Consider the following 22,999-nt stretch of genomic DNA (forward strand, 5'->3'; position numbering starts at 1 on the left):
GCCTCACCCAGACCTCCCCCCAGCCAGAATTTACCACTGCCCCGGCTTGCACTCACCTGCGCTCCATAGCCCTAACCTGAACCCTGCCCTGACCACATCCGTGGTCTTCATTGGTACCTTCCCCACCCAGGACCTGCATCCATTGGCATCTGCTCTTATGCAGGACTTGCACCCATCCAGTGCCTGATCCACTCCCACACCCAGGAGCTGCACCTATCCAGGACCCACCCAGCACCTCACACCCACGGGGGACATGGCCCCCACCATCCCCCCCTAAGACACGGCACCTTACCCATACCCTGCACCCATCCCACTCGCCTTTAGACTCAACACCACACACCCGTCCCAACCTCCATCCAGCACCTCACAGCCACCCAGACACAGCCCACAGCCACCAGCCTGGGTCAGGGCAGGGTGGGGACAATGTCAATTTTGGAAACAGGACAGGGTTTTTCCTCTTTCCTAAAAATACTTCCCTTGTGGCCTTCATCCCACCCCAAGACCGATTTTAACTCCAATGCCAGCTCTAGAGCAGCACCAAATGATGGCAGAGCCCAGTGCATCTGGGAGGACAGCTGAAAGCTGGGAGTTGCCAGCCAAGACACCCCAGGAAGGCAGTCCTGGCTGGGGACAGGCAGCGCTGGGCTCAGGGGAGCTGCACACTGCCAGCACACATAGCTGTGCCAGGCACACACACAGGGACAGGCAGGTGCTGAAGATCAGGAGCACCCATGGCACCCCACAACTCTGTGTTCACTTCTTGCTTCTCGGGGTCTGCACTGTGCCTGGCCCCCATGGGCAGCAGGCACTCCCAAAGGGATGAGAGCCCAGCCTGCACTTCCACCACGAGGATAGCAGCACTAGAGTCTCCGCCTAGTTTATTTCCTTGACTCTCAGTAACAAAAAAAACCAATTTTTTTTTCCCTCCCCTCCCAAACCACCTACCCACCCCCCAACCCCCCTTTGGCTCAAACGTCGTAGTTGGGGTTCTTGCGTAGGATAACAAATCCCTCCAGGATGGGTGTCACGGGCACGTGCTCCTCTGTGGCCAGCTCTGCCCGCTCTCCATGTGCCAACAGTACTGGTGTTGTGTGAGTCTGGAAGCCAGTGATGGTTTTGGGTTTGCCTGCCTGGCCCACCACATCCACAGCCTGCGAGAGAAGAGCAAGGTCAATGCTGTGGTCACCCAGGAACATCAGAGCACCCCATCCCCAGCTCTGGCTGCCCCTTACCTGTCCCACCCGAACCGACACAGGCAGAGGTCGCAGCTCCTCGTCAAAGGTGACCAGCATGCGGGGCTGCATGGCAGCAACAAGGCCATAGAGAACATAGTGGGACTTGCCCAGGATAACTGGAGGAGAGACAGAAGCAAAGTGGCTGAGCGATGCCCACCCTGTGGGGCAGAGGGGGCTGGGGGGATGGAGCCCACGGTACTCACTGTTGCGCACATCCAGGAAGGACATGAGGACAGTCAGCAGCCCAGCCACAGCCACCTGGCTCATGAGCTGGCGATCACTGTGGTATGGGCACAGGGTGAGCGTCCCCTTGCCCAGGTGGGTCAGGCCCTGGTGTGGCAGCGAAAGTACATGAGAGTGGCAGCGTAATGCCTGAGACACCAAGCCCTGCCCCAGAAGGGTGACATCCCCAGGACACCACTCCCCTCTCCCACCAAGGGCAGGGATTCCAACCTTCCCCACACGAGCAGTGAGTGCAGGATCATCACCTGGGCCAACCGCACCATGAAGAGGTTGTTGGGGTCCTTGGCGTGGTACTGGGCCAGCTGCCGCAGCATCGCTGCCAGACGGGCATTGTTAGTACCTGGGGACAAGGAGGTGAGGCAGAGTAGAGTACAATGCTCAGGTCTCCCACTTTGCCCTCAGACAAGCCCCAAACCAGGCTGTCCCCAGGCTTACCACTGCCCACCATGCCCATGGCAAAGATGGAGTTGTAGGAGACTTCGGGGTCAGCGTCGTGGGAGAACTTGCTGAGGGTGTCAAGGATGTTGAGCCGGGGGTTGGAGACTGATATAAGTGCCAGGGCCAAGGGCACAGCACGGCGGAGGGTGGGCTCCCCATACCGCAGCTGCAGGGAAAGGCGGTGCGTGTTAGACCCAGATCACCAAGTGCAGTAAGGTCTACTGAGATGTGAGGCAATACCCACTTTCTACACTCAGGTCCCTTCCCAGCTCTGTGCTGTCCCCTTGGTGTCACTCACCAGGTGGCCGAATGTGCGTAGGGCCATCTCCGCACCGATTTCCTCGCCCATGGCAATGAGCGCGATCCCCAACACCGCTACACCCTGCGGGAACACGGGCACTGACCACCAGACAGAGAGCACCCAGCCCAACACCCAAGTTCTCACAGCTCCTGTGCCCATTCAAGCCCAGGGGAAGAAGGAGCAGAGGATGCTGTTGGGGGCTGTTTTCCTTCAGCTCTGACCCCACAAGGGCCTTCGGGACCCTTCCAAAGCCACTCCTGCTCCAGAGATACAAGTCCAATCCCATATTTCCCCACCTGGTGAGCCCCCATGTCAGCTGAGCTCTCTTTCTTCTCCTTCTCTTTCTTGTCCTTTTTGTCCTTGTCCTCCTCTTTCTCCTTGGAGTCAAAGTGCTCACTGCAGATGTGCAGGAGCTGTTGCACCTTCAGAACATTCCCTGAGCCTGGGAAGAGAGAGGAGGACCAGGATCAAGAGGCAGAGGGCCCTGGACCTGCTCTTGCCTCTCCCCACCTCGACCAGCCCAACTCACCCGCATAGGCACAGATGTCCACCAGTGTGTTGGCAAAGCTACGGAATGGCTCTGACACCACCTCCAGCGCTGCCAAGATGGCCTCGATTGCCTCTCCCTTCCCTGCCAAGGAAGGTGTGGTGGTTAGAGGACCATGGGGTAGGGATGCTCCCACCCTGTCCCCCCAACCCATGAGCCACTGGCACTGCCCAGCCTTACCCAAGTGGTTCAAGCCCAGGCCAAGTGGCAGCCACCGGGCGTACGTGTCCTTCAGCTCCGGCTCTGTTTTCTCCATGATGGTCTGAAGGATGGTTGAGGTGACATCTCCGTTGCAGGAGCCCACTGATATCATCCCACAGGCCAGGGCGGTCACACCAGCCACCTGGTAAAGGAGAGGAGACATGTCGTAGACGGGGACAGCGCAGAGTGAGCTGGGTACTGGGTACCCTTGGTCCCCACTTCCTGCAAAAATTTGGGCTATTGGGAGACCTGATAGTTTCCTACCCTCCCACATCTGCTGCAATCCCATCATGGTAGCAGCTCAGGTGGGGAAAATAGGGTCATGCTCTGGCACAGCATAGCATCGAGCAGAGACATGTAGTCTTGCTCTGGGAGCAAAAACCAGCTGCAGGACAGACTCCACATTCCCAGGAGCTGCTGGGGACTGGATATGGAAGCACCAACTGCAGGCAAACCCTGCCTCATCCCCTACCTCCATGCTGGACTTGGAGTCTCCCATCACAGGTAGCAGCAAAGTCAGGACGTCCTCGCGGTTGGAGCCTGCGTACGCCAGCCCCAGCCTGTGGAGAATCCAGAGGGGGGTGAGTGGGGAACTGCACCACCCTGCACAGCACAGGGAGGCTGGGGCCGGGCCCCTACCCAAAAATGGCTCCAATCCTCATGGTGTTGCTGTTGTGGAGGACGTAGTCAGACAGGAGGGCCAGGGCAGGGTCACACTCGTTCTTCACCCCTGAGTTGACGATGCCACAGGCCAGGAGGGCTCCGGACTGCAAGGCAGAAGCACCATCATGCACCAGCCACCAACACACAAACCACCCTCCCAGCCAGTGACTGATGTCACCCCACACATCACACCCACTCCCCAGGATGGGCAAGTTGATACTAAGTGGGCAACACTACTCTGGATCCAGCTGATCAGTCTAAAACTCATATCCCTGTGACAAGGGGACCCCAAGGTGCCTCAGGCAGTCCCCAAGAGCTCCTCACCTTGCTGTGAGCTGCTCAAAAGCCTGGGACACAGGGTATCCAACCCTTCTCCATGTAGGAGCTCAGCTGCACAGTGGACCAAGGCAATGACCAATATCCCAGCCAGCCACACACCCAGCTCACAGCAGGACCGCCCCACACAGACATAGAGCCAGGATCAGAGTCACTGACCTTGATGTAATCCTCCGAGGAGTACAGGTACTTATCGATTTGCGTGAGCCCCCCATCCACATCCCACAGCAGGATTGTGCCCAGTGAGGCTGCAGCACTCAGCATCCCTGCAGTTCCAGAGAAGGGCCCACATCAGCCCTGAATTGATGTGCCCTGCCTGGGGCTTCTGGTGGCCAGGGACATGGGCCAGCATGACAAGCCCCCTTTCAGCAGGCTCCCAGAAGTGACCCCAAGCATAGGGGCATCTTCAAGCCCCTGCCCAGACAGATCCCTCACCGTGGTCCTTGTTCTTGTACAACCATTTATTGCCATCATCTGTCAGCAGCTTGTCCTGTCCAAAGGCAGCATTCACAAAGCCGTTCACAAAGGAGGAGGCCAAATTCATCCGGGCTGAGTCTACTTGGGAACCACTCCCCCCAAACCCTGGGGAAGGACATCAGGGTGAGCCAGGCAGCAAGAGAAGCCCTCTGCCGTGCAGCCATCCTGCACCACAGGGGGACGAGACCTGTCCCACCACCAGCAGGAAGGAGAAGCCCAAATCCACAGGTCAGAGACCACAGGCAGGCCATCTGCCCACCTCAGGATACACAGCTGACTGCACTGGCACAGAGGTGCCTTGCAGCCCCAGGAACTCCCCATAGGCAGGGATGAGAAAGGCCAAAACACAAGCCCTTACGGTTATTTTCCAGGTGGGTTTTGTAAATATCGTCCGGCACTTTGGGCTCCATGATGTCCAGCTGCAGAGACAAGGGAGAAGGGGGTTATCTCCTGGCCAGCACACCCTACAGTGGCAACCTCTCCAGATGTCTGGCCAAGCTCATAGGGATGAAGGATTTCTTCTCAGATATTGCCACGGAGCCCAGCAGCCAGGGCAGCCACAGCTGGAGGCAGCCCAGGGTGCTTTTCCCAGCTGGGACACTCACCTCTCTGGCTAAGGCCAGGAAGTTGCTGTTGAGCTGGACATTGGACATGATCTCTGTCAGGTCCTCGTACTCCTCCACATCCTCATTCAGCTCCAGAAAGACACCGTGGCGGCCCAGCATAAAGGCCATCTGCTTCTGGACAACTCTGTGCAGATGGGAGAGGTTTCCCGAGTGCCCAGACCCCAACAAACCCCAGCACAAACACAGGTTCACCAAAGGGTGAGCCAACCTGCCCTGCCTAGAGGCACACAGAGACAACCCACTCCTGCTCATCCTGACTTCAGGGACAAGAGTCTCCGTCTGAACCCCCAGACACCTCCAGCAGTGGCAGGATCCAACCCAGTTCTGCCCAGATGGGAAGCTGTGCCCCACCACAATGGGTGAAGGCCCCAGGGGGCAGAACGGAGGACAGGGAACATCTCTGCTTACACATCTTTGCAGGAGGTGAAGATGTCCTCCACCAGCTCCACATCATTGAGCATCAGAGCCAGGCGCAGGGCTTCAGGGTAGCGATTGAACTTGCGGAAGATGCCCAGAGCACAGCGCAGGAGAGCTGAGTTCTCGGGCTCCGGAACATAGCTTACACAGCTTTGAGGAAGAGACAGGCGTGAGGGTGAGGACCACATTGGGCAACCTCGGCCCAGCAGGGACCAGGCCCCCTCCAGCACCTCAGCCTGCTGAGCCCCCTCACCTGGTCAGGTAGAGGCACACTTTGGAGTAGGCGTTGTCATCGATGTATTTCTCCAGCATGTCCATCTGTTCAATCTCCATGAGCAGGTCACAGGCCTCGTGCTCTGCATTGTGGGCCATGTTGTAGGGGACGATCTCCTTGACCAGGGTGAGGAGTGTGTCCCTCTGAGCCTTGTCAGCTTCATCGATCTCCTGCCACTCCTTGGCCACCTCTCCTGCCAAGTGTCTGCAGGGACAAAGGGACATCACCACCACAGAAAACAGTTTCACTGAACCATGAGAATGGGGAGCAGCTGCTGCCAGTTAGCCAGGGTATGTGCTATTTATAGGGACTCCACATTCTGCAGAGCTTATGGAGGACAAGCCCAGAGCAGGAGCAGGTTTAAGAGCAAAGATTTTGGAGGCCATGGCAGCAAGATCTCTGCAGCTAGCAAATCACTGTGGATAGAGTATGAAGTGACACATGTGCAGGTGTGACAGGGGCAGCTAAACACACGTCCAGCAAGTCAGGATGCATCCCAGACAGGCCAGAGCCAAAGCGCTCCAGGAAATTCCCCCAAGCCCTTGTCCTTCCCCAAGCCCTGATCCCACTCAGGCTTACCTGACGTATTCATGCCCCCAAGATGCCAGCTCCTCTTGGGAGCCCACCAGGCGGTACTTTAGGCACTCACGCTCCCCACTCATGGTCATGGCCAGGACAGAAATGATGTCGGCCGCAAAGCGCTGCGGGAAGAGTGCAGAGCTCCAGACACAGGCTAGGCTCAGGGAATCAGGGGCAGCCAGGGACACAACACCCTCCCTGTTCCACAAGCCATCACAGGTGGCAAAGCTACTGTCCTGGCAAGTAACAATCCTCTGAAGCAAGTCACAGAGGCTGCCTTTAGACCACAGGGTCCAGAGAGCTCTGCAATTGCCTGCCCTAGTACTGTCGCTCCAGTCACATGGGATGGTGGGGCCAAAAACCTTTACCTTGTTCTCTCCTGGAGCCATGTTCTCATAGATCTCCTTCAGCTTGCCATAATGGGGCCGTAGGAACTTGAGGGGTTTGGGAACAGAGGTCATGGAGGTGGTGGAGGAGCGAATCTGCCTCCGCAGCTCCTCCAAGGCTGGCCGGTAGAGTGATGTGTCTTTTTCCTGCAAAAGGAAGCTGCCTGTCAGGGCCCTGTGAGCTGGTTCCTGAGCCACCACTGTACCAGTTCTCCCCAAACACAGCTACGGCTCTGAGAAGAACAACCCCCTGCCCTGAGCTGCCTCCGAAGCCCAAGAGCTGGGGAGGGAGGGCACAGCAGGGCAGAAAGCCACCCACACACCAGGGACACAGAGGTCCCTTGGGCACAGGTCAAACAGGCAGCAAGGTTGGGGGACAAGCTGCAGCAGACAAGGAGGGGTCACACTCAAGATCAAACTCCCCATCTCCACTGCACAAGGAACAACCATAATGGAGGGACAGACGGACTCAAGTCCTGGCCAGGACCCCTTCCTGAGGGGCACAGCACAGACTTACCCCTAGACGCTCCACCAGCATCTCCAGCTCATCCTGCAGCTGCTTGTCTTCCTCAGACTGCCAAAATGCGCAGGAGAAAGCAGAGTTAAGGGTGTCCAGCACAATTACTCAGTGTGACAGCACAGTGTCACCCCAAGCCGCAGGGGGACCAGGACATAGTGAGACATTCCCCGCTCAGGGCACTATCCCTGGTGGAGCAATGCTCATGTTACTGGGGATACCCTCCCAGACAAACCACCCATTCCCAGGGAGTGAGATGTGCCTCCCTCATTACACTGTGTTCTATGAAAACACACCCAGAGGGGCACGTCAAGGCACAGCCCCTCGGGGGGACACCTTCATCCAGAGGCTGCGCCCCCCAGCCCATGGGCACCCCCAAAGCCAAGGTCACCCCCGTGTTGGGCAAAGTGGGGACACCTCCGTAGTGCCCACTGTCACATGCACACCCTGGTTACATCACAGCCCCACTCATCCCGCTCCACCGAGACCCCTGAGCACCCCTCCCAGCACCGGGAGCCCTCAGTTGCGTCACGCGGGCACCCCACGACGTCACGGCGCCCTGCCGGAGGGAGTCCCCGGAGGGATGCCGGCCGCCCTCGTGACGTGGATGACGCCCCGTTCCCGGAGGGATGCCGGCCGCCCCCGTGACGCGGGATGACGTCCCGCCCCCGTCGGTGACGCGGGCCCGACCGAGCCGTGACTCAGCTGCGGCTCGCGACACGGCGGCGCTCACCAGCTCCTGCTCCTTCTCGGGCCCGGCCGGCGGGTCCCGGCGGTCCCGGCCCCAGGGCGGCGTGGGCTTCTCGTCGCCTCCTGCCCCAGGGCCACCCTGCACCCGGCTCTGGCCGCCGCCGCCGCCCGCGTCCATGTTCGCCCCGCCGCGCCTCCGCTCCACCGCGCCTGCGCAGCGCCGTGACGGCACTGCCGCGCGCCTGGGGCGGGGCCGGGTGCGGGGCGGGGCGGCTCCACGTGCGGGAGCAGCAGCACCGATAGGGACACCGGGAGCGATAGTGACACCGATAGTGACAGTGACACCGACAGGGACACCGGCACCGATAGTGACACCTGTAGTGACAGTGGCACCGATAGTGGCGCCGATAGTGACAGTGACACCAATAGTGACACCGACACCGGTACCCACAGTGACACCTGCACCGGCATTGACACTGACACTGGCACCAGCACCGACAGTGACACCAACACTGGTACCAACAGTGCCATCAGCACCAACACTGACACCAGCATCGGTACCAACACCGGCACTGGCACCAGCACCAACACTGACACCAGCACTGACACTGACGCTGACACCGGCACTGGTACCAACAGTGCCATCAGCACCAACACTGGCACCGACATTGGTACCAACACCGGCACTGACACCGACACTGGCACTGACACCAACACTGGCACTGGTTCCAACAGCGACACTGACATTGACACTGGCACCAACACCAACACTGAAACACCGGTACTGACACTGACACCAGCACCAACAGTGGCACTGACAGCGGCACTGATACTGCCATCAGCACCAACACTGACACCGACACCAACACCAGCGCTGACACTGGCAGCACTGGCACTGCCAGGGACCACTGGCAGCAGGGGACCTGGGACTCTGCCACCCTGGCATGGGGCATGCCACCACCTGAGCCAGACAAGTGAAGTGGTATTGCCCGGGGCTGGCAGGCTCGGTGGGGCCCCTCATGCCACAGACACCCATGGGCACCCCTGTGCACACACACAGCTCCTGCTCATGTGCCCTGGCTCCACAGTTTGTGCAGGTGGCCTTGCCTCACCCAGCCCCACCAGGCATTCTAGGGGACATCTTAACCTCCCGGGCAGCACCCCAGGCTGTGCTCCTTGAGGAACTGCCTGGCAGCACCCCAGGCACTGAGCAGGTGACCTGCAGCAATGCCCTGTCCCAGGCAGGTGGTCACACAGGGCTAGGAGGTGTCAAGGCAGGATGTGAGGTAGTGCACAGCCACGGCGTTCCCACAGTACCACAGCTGTGAACCCCTGGGTGCGTGTGCTATGGCACGGGCCTGAGGGTGACATCGGGGTGCCATCCTTTAGGTACCCAAGATGAGGTGTCAGTGTGCATGTGTGAATCCACCTGTGCGGGTGCTGGTGCACTGGGGCATGTGCCCGGGTACCGGAGCAGGGGGTGCCGCCACGGCTCTGCACCGTTACCACCCGCTGCCGCTGCCGGAGCCAGTAACCGGTGCTGTGCGGCGCTGATGTGCCTCCCCGGGTGCTGAAGCCCAGCGCCGGTCCATGTGTCCGTGTGCCGGTGCCCGTTGGGGTGTGAGCCTGGGTTGTGCTGCCCGTGCCGGTGCGGGTGCCGGTCCGAGTGCCCGTGTCGCTGGGGGAGGCTGTAGGTGCCGCTGCGGCTCTCTGGGGGTGCAGGTGCGGTGCCGGTGCAGATACCGGTGCGGGTGCCGGTGAGGAGCTCATCTCGTGCGCACGGCAGTGACCTTGGCAGTGGGGCCGGGCCGGGCGAACCGGAGCGGTGCGACGGGGCTGGGCACCGGTGTCCCCGCTCCAGCCCCTCCCGGGCCGCCGGCACTCGTCGCCCCCGCCCGGAGCCTGTGGTCCGCGCGCCGCCGGTCCCACACCCCGCGGCTCCATCCCTCCGGCGCGACTCCATCCCTGCCCGGTCCCGGCCCCGACCCATCCCGGTGCTGGCGGTGCCTGTCCTGGCGGCAGCGCGGCGCCCGGTGCGGGCCATGGCGGCGGCGGAGGCAGGCGGCGCTGCGGCGGCGGCGGGGGCCCGGCGCGGCCCGGGCGGGGAGCGGAGCTAGGCAGGAGGCGGCCCGGGATGGCCAGGATGAACGTGGCCCTCCAGGAGCTCGGACACGCCGTGAGTGCCCGGGGCAGCGGAGGGGCAGGGCGGGGGCAATGGGCAGGGAGGGGGGCAAGAGGAGAGAGGAATGGGGGGACCAGCGAGGGGCGCGGCGAGGGGGACAGGAGGGGGCCCGGGCACAGGAGAGCCCGGAGGCTGGAGGGCTCAAGGACCTGGAAGCGCTGGGGGAGCTTCGGAAACCTGTGGGAGGGAAGGATGGGGGACTACAGGGCAGTGAGAGCCTGAGGGATGCAGGGGCTGCATGGGGATGAGGCTAAGGGAACTGAGTGGCTAGAGGGTCCCCTGTCCTCCCTGACTGGGGGAGGAAGGCCCCCCCAACCCCCTGGCTGGGGTTGAACAGAGGGAGCCAGGGTGGTTTGGACACAGCCCCACGGACCCTGCTCCATCAAGGCATGAAGCCCACCTGGGGTACAGTGATGCTGCTCGTAGGGTGACCCACAAGAGAGCACCCCTGGAGGGGGCAGGAAGCCCTGTCCCTGCGCATCTCAGCCCCATAGAGGGGGTAGGAGGAGCCCCAGGACTAGATCCTGCTCCTGTCTTAGGAATGCTGGAGAGGGGTTGCTGGCTGTTGTCCAGTATGAGGACCACGCAGGAGAGGAGAGGAGCATACTAGGGGGAGGTGGGGCAGTGGAGGGGGTCTGACTGGCCAAGCTCCTGCAGGGTGCTGAACGATCCCTCCTAATGCCAGTATCTCCCAGGAATCCACCCTAGTGGGGGGTTCCTGCCAACCGTCAATCCCACGGTCCCATGGCAGCCCTTGGCGATGCCCCCTCCCCATCCCAGCAGTGTGGCAGTGGGCAGAGTTAGGCATGAGGCACTCACTCTGCTTCACCCCCTGCACATCATCTGTCCCACCCTAGCTCGTTCCTGGCCCCCGACACCAGCCTTGCAGGCAGCCCTGGGCGTTCACTTCATTCTGTAGCACAGGCTGGAGGGTGATCCACAAGCCACTCAGGCATTAACTCTGAAGCCTAAGGATAGCTTATGACCAGCAGCATTGCTGAGTCTATTCCACCAAAATCCCCAGCATTTTCTTCTAGCTCATCCCCCCCTCCAATGCTGCTGACTCAATTCCACCAGCTCCCTCTTGGCTGAGTCCTCAGCAGCCCTCACGGTTGGGTCCATGCAAACTGCCCTGCAAGGCCAGGGATAAGGGGGATCCTGCCCTGATAGCTGGTACCCTTGTAGTGCCCCTTCTCCCCTCACACACTCTGTCCTGCGCCCTGGTCACCCCCAGGGCTGGGATGGGGCAGGAGGTACCTCCAGATGTTTCAGATCGATGCACATCTGCATGGAAAGTTCCAGGCAGGGGAGGAGGGGTGAGACAGCAGCACTAGGCAACAGTTGCTTGGTGACGGGGACCACGTCTCCGTGGCGATGTGGCACCTGTCGGCAGGGCTGATGCCACACAGCTGCTATGGCTACGCAGAGGGATGCTCCAGTGGCAGCCCCCAAGCTCCCCGCCAGCAGTTCTCCCTGTGCTCACCAGAGCCACCCGGGGCTGGGGACAACCTCTGAGGGAGACTCAGGAGCACCAAGGGTGGTCAGGGGCTGCCTCGCCCCTCTTTGTACCCACTGAGCAGACACTGCCCACCTCCCCATAAGAGCCCAAGGGTGTGGCAGGGTGGGTGACAGCCCTCCATGCCCCTGTCCCAGCCCGCTCCATCCCTTAGCAGATGCCCAACTACAAGCGTGCCACGCTGCAGGATGAGGAGGGGCCGGAACCAGCAGGGGATGGCAGCGCCTCTCCAGACAGCGTGGAGGTGAGGTCTGCCCCAGCTCCTCCATCCTTCCCTTCTCCATCCTCCCTGCCTTCCCCCCTCACCCTCAGCCAGAGCCTGCTTGCAGCCAGGTGGGCAGTGGGAGAAGGGCTGGGAGCCAAGCCAGACCTGGCTGTCCCCAGGGATGTGCTGGGAGGCAGCCAAAATGCGGCACAGAGTGTGCTTGGACAATTGTCCTTCCTTGTGGCTTGGGGGGGCTGCCAGAACCCACCACCGGCTTGCCAGGGGTGGTGGGGAGGGATGCCCTGGTCCCCACCTTCTCATATAGCCACGCCAGGCACCGGAGAGTGGCAGGGGAGGGAAGGGGGAGTGGTGATGTCTGGTCCCCCCGTGGTGCGATGGCAGGTCCTGCTCCTGCCCAGGTGGGGTTTCGGAAGGGGCCGGGGACGCTGCTGAGCCGCCTGGCCTCGCGCAGCCAGCTGGAGCTGGTGCTCTGCGCCATCGCCGTTTCCCTGGCCCTGCTGCTGAGCGTCGCTGTCATCACCCTGGCCATTCAGTACCAGAGAGGTAGGGGGAGTTGGCAGTCGTGTCCCCACATCCGGGAGGACATGGGAGGATGAGGAGTGATGGGTCAAGCCTGAGGCACCTGCTCTGGGTGCTCTGCCTATCCTGGGGTGCAGGCAGGGCTTGGCCCCGCTCCATGCCTCAGTTTCCCCCAGTCCATTTGCCCAGCCACAGGCATGCCTTCCCTGCCAGATCCCTCTCACAGCACGTGCCTGACGGCTGCCTGCGTCCGGGTGGCCAGCAAGATCCTGGAGGCCCTGGATACAGAGATGGACCCATGCCAGGACTTCTACCAGTACTCATGTGGGGGCTGGATCAAGAGGAACCCACTGCCCAATGGGCGCTCCAAATGGAGCACCTTCAACAGCATCTGGGACCAGAACCAGGCCATCATGAAGCATCTCCTAGGTGGGCACCAAGGGGTCACAGGCACTGAGGGGGTGGCCACTGTGTCCCTGGGGCTGACCCACAGCCTTCCACAGAGAATGCCACCTTCAACTCCAGCAGCGAGGCAGAGCGGAAGACACAGCGGTACTACCTGTCCTGTCTCAAAGAACAGAGAATAGAGGAACTGGGCTCCCAGCCCCTCATGGAGCTCATTGACAAGGTGGGCAGACATCCACATGTGAGCCAAGCTGTCAGGGCTCAGCCCAGCATGTCTTCCGCTCAGCTCTCCATGTAACTGGGGAGGGAGCAGCCTTTGGGGACGTACCCCATCCCTCCTTGAGGTGCCAGGTCTGTCTGTCAGCAGATTGGGGGATGGAACATCACTGGCTCCTGGAACCAAACCAGCTTCATGGAGGTACTCAAGAGCGTGTCAGGCACGTACCGTGCAACCCCCTTCTTCACAGTGTATGTGGGTGCAGACTCCAAGAGCTCCAACAGCAACATCATCCAGGTTGGCACCTTGGCACTGAGGGGTGGCAGGCACCAGGTGGGACTGGGCTGTCTGTGCTACTCCTCTCTCCCCCCAGGTGGACCAGTCAGGCCTTTTCCTCCCATCCCGGGATTACTATCTGAACAAGACCGCCAATGAGAGGGTGAGGCTGGGTGTTGGGGATGCTGCTGGCAGCAATCAGGGAAAGCCATGGCAATGGGGTGTGAGCAGCTCTGGGATGCGCCTGGCACCTGCATCCTGCCCCTTGGGTGCTCACCCTGGGGAGGTGGAACGAGCTGCAGCCAGCGCTGAGTGAGGGCTTGGGGTCCGGCAGGTTCTGGCAGCTTACCTGGACTACATGGTGGAGCTGGGCACGCTGCTGGGGGGCACCCCAGGGCCCACCCGCCTCCAGATGCAGCAGGTGCTGGACTTCGAAACCCAGCTGGCCAACATCACCGTGCCCCAGGCTGAGCGGAGGGATGATGAGAAGATCTACCACAAGATGAACATTGCCGAGCTGCAGGTGGGCACAGCCCAGCACAGTCTGGGGAAACCCTCCAGGGACATATGGGAAGTTGTCCACTGGGACAGCAAGGGGTCCATGCCCACTGCTCCCCCCCTCCAGGACACCCTGGGCAGCCCCATCAATTTTGGGACATGTGCTGGGTGCTGGAGTGAGGTGCTTACCTACCCAGTTTTTAGGATTTGGGAGGAGCTGCCACCTTGCACAGCGGGATCCAGGGGTCCCCTCCTTGTCCTGCAGCATTAAGAGCAACAGGAAGGGTGCTTGGTGGCAGTGAGAGATCTGATGTGGTGAGGGACCTTGGGACCTTCCCAGAGAGCACAGCCCCCTGCCCCAGGGTGTCCTCCACCTGGTGCCACATCGTCATGTCCCCTCCAGGTGCTGGCCCCTGCCATTGACTGGCTGGATTATCTGTCTTATTCCCTGGCCCCACTGGAGCTGGCAGACACGGAGCCCGTGGTGGTGTATGGGGACACCTACCTCCAGCAGGTCTCTGACCTCATCAATGACACTGACAGGAGGTGAGGCTCCTGCGTGCCCTCAGCCATGCCCCCCCATGGCAGGGGCACATTTTGGGCTTGTCAGTGGCTTGGAGTCTGGAACATGCCCACAGATTGTGGTGAGCTGTGGCATATCTCTGCTCTTGCAGCATCCTGAACAACTACCTGATCTGGAACTTGGTGCAGAAAACGGTCTCCAGCCTGGATCAGCGCTTTGAGACAGCCCAGGAGAGGCTGCTGGAGACACTCTATGGCACCAGGAAGGTAACAGTATGTCCTGGGACAAGCCCCCTCTGCTCCTGGCCTGGAAGCAGCCAGGATCTCCTCTGCCCTTGGGATGCCCTTGGGATGTCCTTAGGATGCTAAGCCCTGGATGCTGCAGAGGGAAGCCAGGGATCATCTTTTGGGATGGGGTTTAACTGCTGAGCATCTCCCCTCTGGTGAGGAGGCTGAGCCAGGCTGGGTGAAGGGAGAGGAGCAGGGGAGTGAGCTGGGCATCTTACAGACCCTCATCTCACTCCCACAGTCCTGCACACCCCGCTGGCAAACCTGCATCTCCAACACGGATGACACACTGGGCTTTGCTCTGGGCTCCCTTTTCGTCAAAGCCACCTTTGACCGGGACAGCAAGGCCATCGTGAGGACACTTCTGCCCCCACCCCCTCCCCATCACCATCCTTGGGAATCCCGTTTCCCCTCCAGTCCTAGGGCTGGAAGGTGGGGAGCTGGGAATTGGGACCCCCAGCCCTGGGGAGGTTGTGTCCTGTCTACTCTCTCCCCGCAAAGGGGCTGGTGGGGGTAGGGGGCCTTCATTCCCTCCCCTCCCCAGGCTGAGGAGATGATTAGCGAGATCCGGGCAGCCTTCGAGGTGTCTCTGGAGCAGCTGGACTGGATGGATGAGAAGACCAGGCAGGCTGCAAAGGAGAAGGTGACTCCAGGGAGGGAAGTGGGTGTGAGACCTCATCTCCTCCCAGTAACCCCCCCATCTCACTGTCGGGGCCTCTCCCCATGCAGGCAGATGCCATCTATGACATGATTGGCTTCCCTGACTTCATTCTGGACAACAAGGAGCTGGATGATGTTTACGATGGGGTAGGGGGCTGGTCCCTGCTCACACCAAGCCCTTGGGGGCCCCATGGTGGGGCAATGTCACTGTCTCATGGCCAGGGCCACAAGGTCAGGCATTTGGGACACTGTGCAGAACCACCCTGGTACTGAATGCATCCTGGCCGGGGTGTGGGGAACCATCTCAGTGGGCCCCTCCTGATCCCTCCTCTTCCTCACCAGTACGAGGTCTCTGAAGACTCCTTCTTCCAGAACATGCTCAACTTCTACAATTTCTCTGCCAAAGTGATGGCTGACCAGCTCCGGAAACCCCCCAACCGCGACCAGTAAGGGGGAAGGCCTGGGGGGGGACAGAGGATGTGACATCGGGGTGCCTGGGTGGCACTGGCTCAGTGGGAAGGAGGTCCCCCCATGGGGTAGCACAGCACTGTAGGTCACCTGTGGTGGCTGTAGCTTGTCCCCAGGACATGGTCCCTTGGTCACAGGATGGGGGCAAAAGTGCCAGCCCCGGGCAGGGTGGCACAGGGAAGCCATGGTGCGTGATGGCACAGGAGGGTGGTGGGCTGGGTGAGAGGTGACACAGCCTTGCCTGTCCCCTGTCACACCTCCCTGCCCCAGATGGAGCATGACACCGCAGACCGTCAATGCCTACTACCTGCCCACCAAGAATGGGATCGTCTTCCCTGCCGGCATCCTGCAGGCCCCCTTCTATGCCCGCAACCACCCCAAGTGAGCCTGGCATGGGGGACACCTCCTGGGAGTGGGGGGGCATGGGCTGGATTGGGGCCAGCACGCCACAGAGCCACCCACAGTAACAAAGCAAAGCCCTGGGGGGCTTAAGCATCATGCAAGGCTTTACATCCTGCAGCCAAGACAGCCTGCAGAGTAACCTTAGGGCCATCAGTGTCCCCAGTAAGACTCATTCCCAGCTGGGTCCCAACTGGAAAAGAGTCTGGTCGGGTGCCTAGGCTGTGGAGGGGGTGGCCAGGCAGAGGCAGACTGCAACACCAGCACACACACCCCCCCCGTACTTACCTGGCTCTTTCCCATGGCCCCACAGAGCCCTTAATTTTGGTGGCATCGGCGTGGTGATGGGGCATGAACTGACCCACGCGTTCGACGACCAAGGTGAGAGCCCATGGGCAGCCCCAGCCCCGACTCCTGTTACCTTCCTGCCCTCCCCAGCCCCACACCCGCCCCTGCCCTCGGCATGGGCAAGGGGTGCCCTGGGTGCACAGGGGTCCCGCTTTGCCATCCATTGCATCGTGCGTGCTCGTGCCCCCCCGGCCGCCCCCCCTTCTATCGTCCTGTCTCCCCAGGTGGCACCCGCCGACACCTCCCCCCGGCTTCTCTGTGCAGCTTTCGCTCCATCCGCTTGGTGAGGACACGGTGTCTGCAGCCCCGGCCCCCTCCTCACCCTCCTCCCCGCGGGGCACGGGGCGGGTCCTTCTCGCATCCGCTCTGCTTTGTGCCTTCACCACAGCCCCGGAGCAGACATGGGGTCAATGGGGGATTGTGGGATCACAGATCTGGGTTTGGATAGTGGGAAGGCACCGGGGGATGCCTGGGGACCCAAATGCGCAGCTGCGCCCCAGCCAGAGCCTGCCCAGAGTAGGGACTGCGGGACACCATCCCCCCATGGCATGGACCCAAGGCGCCAGGTCCCCCGGCATCCCCTGGCGCTCTCCCACCGCACCCCACTCTGCTTCGGGCCCCCCTGGTCCCACGCCACCCCACGGCTCGGTCCCACAGGACGAGAGTACGACAAGGAGGGAAACCTGCGGCCGTGGTGGCAGAACTCCTCCCTGGAGGCCTTCAAGAACCGGACGGCGTGCATGACCGAGCAGTACGGCCGCTACACTGTCCACAGCGAGAAGGTCAACGGGCGGCAGACGCTGGGCGAGAACATCGCTGACAACGGCGGGCTCAAGGCAGCCTACAACGTGAGTGCTGCCGCCCGGAGGGGACACGGACCGCCCCCCCTCTCCCGTCTGTCCCTCCCTGGGGCTTCAGGCCAGTTCTCCCGCAGGCATACAAGTCCTGGCTGCAGAAGAACGGGGAGGAGAAGCGTCTGCCAGCCCTGGGACTCACCAACCACCAGCTTTTTTTCGTGGGCTTTGCACAGGTAGGGTTGAGCGGGGTGATGGGTTATCTGTCCCTCCTTGGCTGCTCAGAGCCACCCCACAGCCCCCCACAGCTGCTCTGGGGGTTCTGTCCCCATCCCTGAGGCTACTCCCACTCCACCAGGTGTGGTGCTCCGTCCGGACACCCGAGAGCTCCCATGAAGGGCTGGTGACCGACCCCCACAGCCCCGACAAGTACCGTGTCATCGGCACCCTCAGCAACTCCCGGGACTTTGTCGAACATTTCGGCTGCCCCCTGGGCTCCCCCATGAACCCCGGCAAGCACTGTGAGGTGTGGTAGGGAGGGGGAGGGTGCTGTGGACAGAGGGGACAATGCCATGCTGTGCCCCCGCCCCCAGCCCTCGCTGGCTGCTAGAGCTCGCTACGGGCAGAGAGCGGAGGTCACGCTCTGTCGCGGTTCCCCTCCTGTGCACAAACCGCAGACCCCACCTCTGCCCCCTCCCCGGCACACACGGCCCCACACCAGGCACCCACCGCAGTCCCATCCGCAGCCTGGGGCTGGACACGACCGGCAGAGAGGCTGTAGCACCCCCAAAACGCAACTCTGCCCCCAACCCTGATGTGCTTGAGTCGGGCACAGCTCAGCGTCTCCCTGCACTGCATCCCCCCCTCGCAGGTGGGCAGGTCAGAGGGGTCCCAGGGAAAGCACTAGAGCCAAGATACCCCCGCTCCTGCCCCGCAGCCTGCCAGAAATGGAGACTAGGGGCCACCCGGCTCCGCACTTCCCTTGTCCCCTCCCGATCCAGCTTGGCTTCCCCATCCACCTCTGCTGGGACCAGCGGGCGGCAGCGGGGACTCTGGTGCCTTCAGGTGTGGGTGGCTGTCGCCGAGTTTATGTAACGAATAAAAGCAGTTTCCACTTACTCCAGCAGCTCGGGGACCTTGGCGGTGTCGGGGCTGGGAGAGAGGTGGGATCTGGAGCTGGGGGGGTGACTCAAAGTCTGGGGGGACACGTGAGAGCTGAGACATCCCGAGGGACCGAGGGAGGGGAGTGGAGATGAGATGTCTGGACGGATGAAGGGAGGGGAGCAGAGCTGTGGGGAAGAACGGCAGGGCCGTAGGGAGTGAGTCAGAAGCACAGGCTTTACCCCCTGGTAAAGCCCAGCCGGGGGGTCCCGCTGCCCCCAGCACGGGTGACTCCAACCAGTCGAGCCGCCCCCGAGTCCCCTCCCGGAGCCCCCAGGGCCCGCCCTGGCCGGTCCTTCCCCGCACAGCCTGTCCGCAGCCCCGCACCAGGTCCCCAGGGCCCGCCGGTTCCGGGACCCCGCGGGAACCGCAGCGACAGGCATGGGCGCTCGCAAGGTCTGCCGGGAGTTGTGGTCCTGACCGCGAGCGGCGCAAGTCACGACGGGAGCTGTAGTTCGACGCGAGGAATGCTGGGAGTGATAGTTCGGGCGCGGCCCGCCCCGCCGCTGCGCCGCGGGGCCTGGACTACATTTCCCAGCAGGCAGCGCCGAGGGGCCAGGGTCCGGGCCTGGGCGCCTCAGGGGTACGGAGGCAGCGGGGCCGGGGCGGCGGCGGGGTCTGGCCGGGCCGGAGCGGGGGCGCCGGGCCTGGACGGGCTTGGGTGGTACCCTGGGCCAGGCCCCGGGCTGGGTCACGGGTGCTGGGCCTCGGCCCGGTCCTGTGTGCAATACACGGTGGGCACTGGGCCCTGGCTGGGCCGGGGCCGCCAGGTCGGGCCGGGTATCGGGCAACTGTGGGTGCTGGAGCTCAACTGCCCTCGCCGGGGCCGCGGACGGGCCTGGCCCTGAGGTGGCATCCTGGGGACAGGGGCAGTGGGATGTCTCTGCCCTGGGGACAGAGGGGCAGGCATGTCCCTGCCCTGGGAAAAGGGGCGTTGGGATGTCCCGAAAGAGGCGGTGGGATGTCCCTGCTCCTGGAGACAGGGGTGCAGGGAGGTCCCTGCCCTGGGGAAAGGGCCTGTGGGACGTCCCTGCTCCTGGGTGACATGGCCCTGTTCCCCAGCCAACACACTCACTTTGCAGGCGTTGCTGCCCAAGCCATGGACATCCCCATCACACCAGGGGAGCTGCTGTGTCTGGGCTCCAGCCTTGCCTTCTCTGGCCTTTTCTACTACATGTACAGGAAGAAAGCCAAAGTTGTGGCACGCATACAGGTAGCCCTATCCCTCAGATGTTCTCTCCTGCCCACTCTCCCTTCCCCACTGCCCTACACCCTTTGATTTGGGTGCACTCACTGATGGCTGCAGCCTGCTGCATTCTCTGCCAACATTATGACACTAAGGACTGAGCAGGTCACATCCTACCAGAGATCTCCACAAAGCCATGCTTGGCCCACCCTCTGCCTGCCCCTGCCTATGCTCACACTCAGTCCCTGCTCTTCCAGGAGGCCCCAAAGCTCCAGGTCGATGATGATTTACCAGCCCTGGTGTCTGCAGCTGAGGGGAGATGCCTGCCCTATGTTGCCCTAGAAGGTAAGAACCCCCTCTGGCCCCGCACCAGGGACAAGGGCAGGGCTCTCCTTCGTCTGTGATGCATCCCCTGTCCTTAGGCATAGTGCTACCAGCCCAGGCTGCACTGACCAGCCACTACCATGAGGGGCTGCAGGGCGTGATCCAGAAACTGCTACTGAAGGAGCATCGGCTGATCTGGAACAGCTTGGCCCGGAGCTGGTGAGCAATGGGAAGGGACTGCAGGGGTGGGCTTGCACCAGACAGTCCAGACTCTGGGGCCGCTTGAGAAGCAGAAAATAACTTGGTTAAAGGCTTTAGTCCCTATGGTTGGCTCAGCCCTAGGAGTTCCTTCATGTTGTGGCCAACAGGACCAGGGAAGTGATAATCCACCTGTAGTCAACACTGATGAGGCCACACCTCGAGTCTTCTGTCCAGTTCTGGGTCCCTAAATTCAGGAAGGGGATTGAGGTACTGGAGTGAGTCCAGAGAAGGGCGACAGAGCTGCTGAAGAGCCTGGGGCACAGCTCTGATTAGGAGCGGCTGAGGGAGGCAGGGGTGTTTAGCCTGGAGAAAAGGAGGCTCTGGTGTGACATTATTACTCTCTACGACTCCCTGAAAGGAGGTTGCAGCCATATGGGAGCCAGCCTCTTCTCCCAGGCAACTAGTAACAGGATGAGAGAAAATGGCCACAAGCTGCACCAGGGGAGGCTTAGGTTAGACATTAGGAAGAATTTCTTCACAGAAAGGGTGATTACACATTGGAATAGGCTGCCCAGAAAGCAGGAGCAGGGGGCTTCACCACCAAGAAGGTCGTGGAGTCACCATCCCTGGAGGTGTTTAAGGAAAAACTGGATGTGGTACTTAGTGCCATGGTCTAGTTGACAAGGTGGTGTTCAGTCATAGATTGAACTCAATGATCTCAGAGGTCTTTTCCAACCTAATTGATTCTGTGGTTCTGTTGTCCACATCTCAACCCTGTCTGCTTGCAGGAGCGAGAGCGAGCGGGTGCTCTCGGAGCAGATCTACACCGTGCCCTTCCTGCTGGCCTCGCCAGGCACCGAGGCGGTGACGCAGGTGAGCGTGGACAGCCCACTCCAGGCCGTCTGCCTGCCGCTGGAGATGGTGTATGAGCGCTTCCAGCAGCCAACCCATGGCTTCCGCGACCTGCTGGGCCAGTACCTGATCGGGGAGAAACCCAAGGGCATCCTGGAGACAGAGGAGATGCTGCGGGTGGGGGCCGGGCTGACAGGCATTGGGGAGCTGTCCCTGCACCCCGACGGCTCCCTGCACCTGCAGCCGCCAGCCTGGGGGGGCGAGTTTTTCCTGTGCCTTGGGGACTGGCAGACGGTGCTGTCAGAGCTGGAGTCGGCCAGTGGGCTCTGGAAGGGGGCAGCAGTGCTGTTTGCGGTGGCAGGGCTGGCCGTGCTCCTGCACGCCCTGTGCCGCGCCTACCGCCGCTCCCGCCCCAAGCAGCAGCAGGAGGACAAGGAGCTGGATGGGGAGGAGGCCGGGGACAGGGAGCCTGAGGACTCCTGCGTGATCTGCCTGGCACGGCCCCGCGAGTGCGTCCTCCTGGGCTGCGGCCACATCTGCTGCTGCTTCCGCTGCTTCCAGGCCTTGCCCACCCGCCTCTGCCCCATCTGCAGGGGGCCCATTGAACGTGTGGTGCCCCTCTATCAGGCCTGAGAGCACCTGGGCGTGCCCAGGGAAGGGCAGTGGGAACCAAGCCAAGCCTGCAGCCTGCAGAAATCTCAGCGGTCCCCTCGTGTGCAGTTGTGTGATTCCTGTTGGGAGGGAGGGGTCCTGGTGTGCCCCATAATCTGCCTTAGGGAGGGCAGGGCAGGGGGAGTTACAGCTTCCTCATCCTCCCTTTGTCTGCCAGAGGGACCCCCCCTAAACATGAAGGCTTGAGGAAAACCTACACAACACCTGTCCTGAGGAGCTGAGACCCCAGCCCCATGCTGGGGCATTCCTTTGGCTGCCAGCTGTTGGACCTGTGCCCCTTTCCCAGCTGTGACCCACTCAAAGCCATGCAGGACTTCTCCCTTATGTTTTTTTTACCGGCATGTGGTTTTATTGGGAGGATGATGAGGGCAAGACCAGGGCTGGTGAGACACAGCAGGCACAGTGGGATAGCAGAGACACAACCCCCCCTGAGCCACTGCAGTGGCACACCTTGGTGCCACTATTGTCGTACCACCCCAATCCATGTGCCTACAGCCACTGCCCAGACTACACTGGGGACACCTAGGGGCTGGAAACGATGAGCCTCTTTGCCAGCTGCTCTACCACCCAGGGAGGGGGGCTATGTCCCTCTGCAGGGTTTCCACTCTCCTTCTGGAGTGGGAGAACAGCACTGGGGTGCCCCAGAACCTACCTTCATGTCCAGCCCTGCTGTACCCAGCTTTCCTGCCCACCTCCCAGACAGGACCAGGTGCAGGAATGGCTTGCAGTGGTATGTGAAGTGATAAAGCCAAGGAGTCAAGATCGGCCTCTCCTCTTCCTTTGTGCCTCTGAGTCAGGGGCCTGGGTGGGTGCTGGGAGGATGCACTGGGAGCCAAAGCTCTCTCACCTTGTATGGGCGGGCACTACCACCTCCCTGCCTACCCAGGGAGCTGGCCTAGGTGCACAGAGGAGCCCAGGTGCACCTCCTCAGGATGCAGCCCTGAATGGGGGGTGGCAGGACACACAAGACTGTTGCCAAGGTGATTGCAATCCTCGGGTCTCCATGGCAACCAATCCCCTGGACCGCTCCCCATCACTGCCTGGCTGCAGTTGCCCAGGCAACCCATGGGCTCTCCTAGCTCCTGCGGCTTTGGGGGTGGGGGGCAATGCTGGACAGCCACTGTCAGCCAGGCAACAGTGTTGGGATTGGAGGGTAATGATGTACCCCCTCCCCAGGGCAGTGCCCCACATTGCTGTCAGGCTGGGGGCTTGCTTGGGGCAAAGGTGCCCGTGTGGGTTTGCCCCCAGGACTCGCAGCCAGATGTGAAGCCCCAGAGTACCCAGTGAAGCCTCCTGGGACCCACATGCGTTTTTGGAGTGGGCTGGTGTGTGGGAATTCTCTTCCTCCACCTCCC

At 61.7% G+C, this 22,999-nt stretch overlaps 4 protein-coding genes across 10 annotated transcripts; 2 read left to right on the top strand and 2 right to left on the bottom strand.

Annotated features, from left to right (window-relative positions):
* Positions 1-861: 861 nt before the first annotated feature.
* On the bottom strand, positions 862-8,148 carry PSMD2 (proteasome 26S subunit ubiquitin receptor, non-ATPase 2). Its single transcript, XM_064666026.1, has 21 exons — positions 7,974-8,148; positions 7,241-7,297; positions 6,706-6,870; positions 6,338-6,459; positions 5,738-5,962; positions 5,476-5,634; positions 5,047-5,191; positions 4,800-4,860; positions 4,400-4,546; positions 4,124-4,230; positions 3,605-3,732; positions 3,438-3,525; positions 2,945-3,107; positions 2,747-2,848; positions 2,514-2,659; positions 2,215-2,298; positions 1,914-2,082; positions 1,724-1,818; positions 1,439-1,565; positions 1,233-1,351; positions 862-1,151 (listed from the first exon to the last, which is right to left on the bottom strand). The coding sequence occupies exons 1-21, from the start codon at positions 8,106-8,108 to the stop codon at positions 969-971; spliced, it is 2,727 nt and encodes a 908-aa protein (XP_064522096.1). The 5' UTR covers positions 8,109-8,148; the 3' UTR covers positions 862-968.
* A 1,051-nt stretch (positions 8,149-9,199) lies between these two features.
* Positions 9,200-11,879, bottom strand: LOC135419541 (proline-rich protein 2-like). Its single transcript, XM_064666038.1, has 2 exons — positions 11,786-11,879; positions 9,200-10,106 (listed from the first exon to the last, which is right to left on the bottom strand). Coding segments are annotated over exons 1-2 (909 nt in total). The 5' UTR covers positions 11,788-11,879.
* ECE2 (endothelin converting enzyme 2) lies at positions 10,015-18,366 on the top strand. 6 transcript variants are annotated; one of them, XM_064666028.1, is made up of 19 exons: positions 10,015-10,106; positions 11,786-11,872; positions 12,253-12,397; positions 12,587-12,802; positions 12,877-13,001; positions 13,146-13,292; positions 13,369-13,434; positions 13,606-13,794; positions 14,173-14,315; positions 14,444-14,558; positions 14,821-14,931; positions 15,124-15,222; positions 15,309-15,386; positions 15,582-15,685; positions 15,978-16,088; positions 16,420-16,487; positions 17,112-17,302; positions 17,389-17,484; positions 17,607-18,366. In XM_064666028.1, the coding sequence occupies exons 1-19, from the start codon at positions 10,065-10,067 to the stop codon at positions 17,781-17,783; spliced, it is 2,310 nt and encodes a 769-aa protein (XP_064522098.1). In that variant the 5' UTR covers positions 10,015-10,064; the 3' UTR covers positions 17,784-18,366. The 6 variants fall into 6 exon arrangements, 4 of the variants coding, with proteins under 4 accessions (XP_064522098.1, XP_064522097.1, XP_064522100.1 ...); XR_010433040.1 differs by lacking the exon at positions 17,607-18,366 and adding an exon at positions 16,679-16,737 and having other exon boundaries at positions 10,050-10,106; positions 11,783-11,872; positions 17,389-17,482; XM_064666027.1 differs by having other exon boundaries at positions 10,050-10,106; positions 11,783-11,872.
* Positions 18,367-18,559: 193 nt separating this feature from the next.
* LOC135419539 (mitochondrial ubiquitin ligase activator of nfkb 1-A-like) lies at positions 18,560-22,404 on the top strand. 2 transcript variants are annotated; one of them, XM_064666034.1, is made up of 5 exons: positions 18,560-18,992; positions 19,492-19,622; positions 19,853-19,940; positions 20,018-20,138; positions 20,909-22,404. In XM_064666034.1, exons 2-5 carry the CDS (start codon positions 19,509-19,511, stop codon positions 21,603-21,605), a joined length of 1,020 nt encoding a protein of 339 aa, XP_064522104.1. In that variant the 5' UTR covers positions 18,560-18,992; positions 19,492-19,508; the 3' UTR covers positions 21,606-22,404. The 2 variants fall into 2 exon arrangements, with proteins under 2 accessions (XP_064522104.1, XP_064522105.1); XM_064666035.1 differs by lacking the exon at positions 18,560-18,992 and adding an exon at positions 19,008-19,143.
* Positions 22,405-22,999: the final 595 nt, after the last annotated feature.

The sequence above is a fragment of the Pseudopipra pipra genome, chromosome 10, assembly GCF_036250125.1.
Source record: "Pseudopipra pipra isolate bDixPip1 chromosome 10, bDixPip1.hap1, whole genome shotgun sequence".
Lineage (NCBI taxonomy): Eukaryota > Metazoa > Chordata > Aves > Passeriformes > Pipridae > Pseudopipra > Pseudopipra pipra.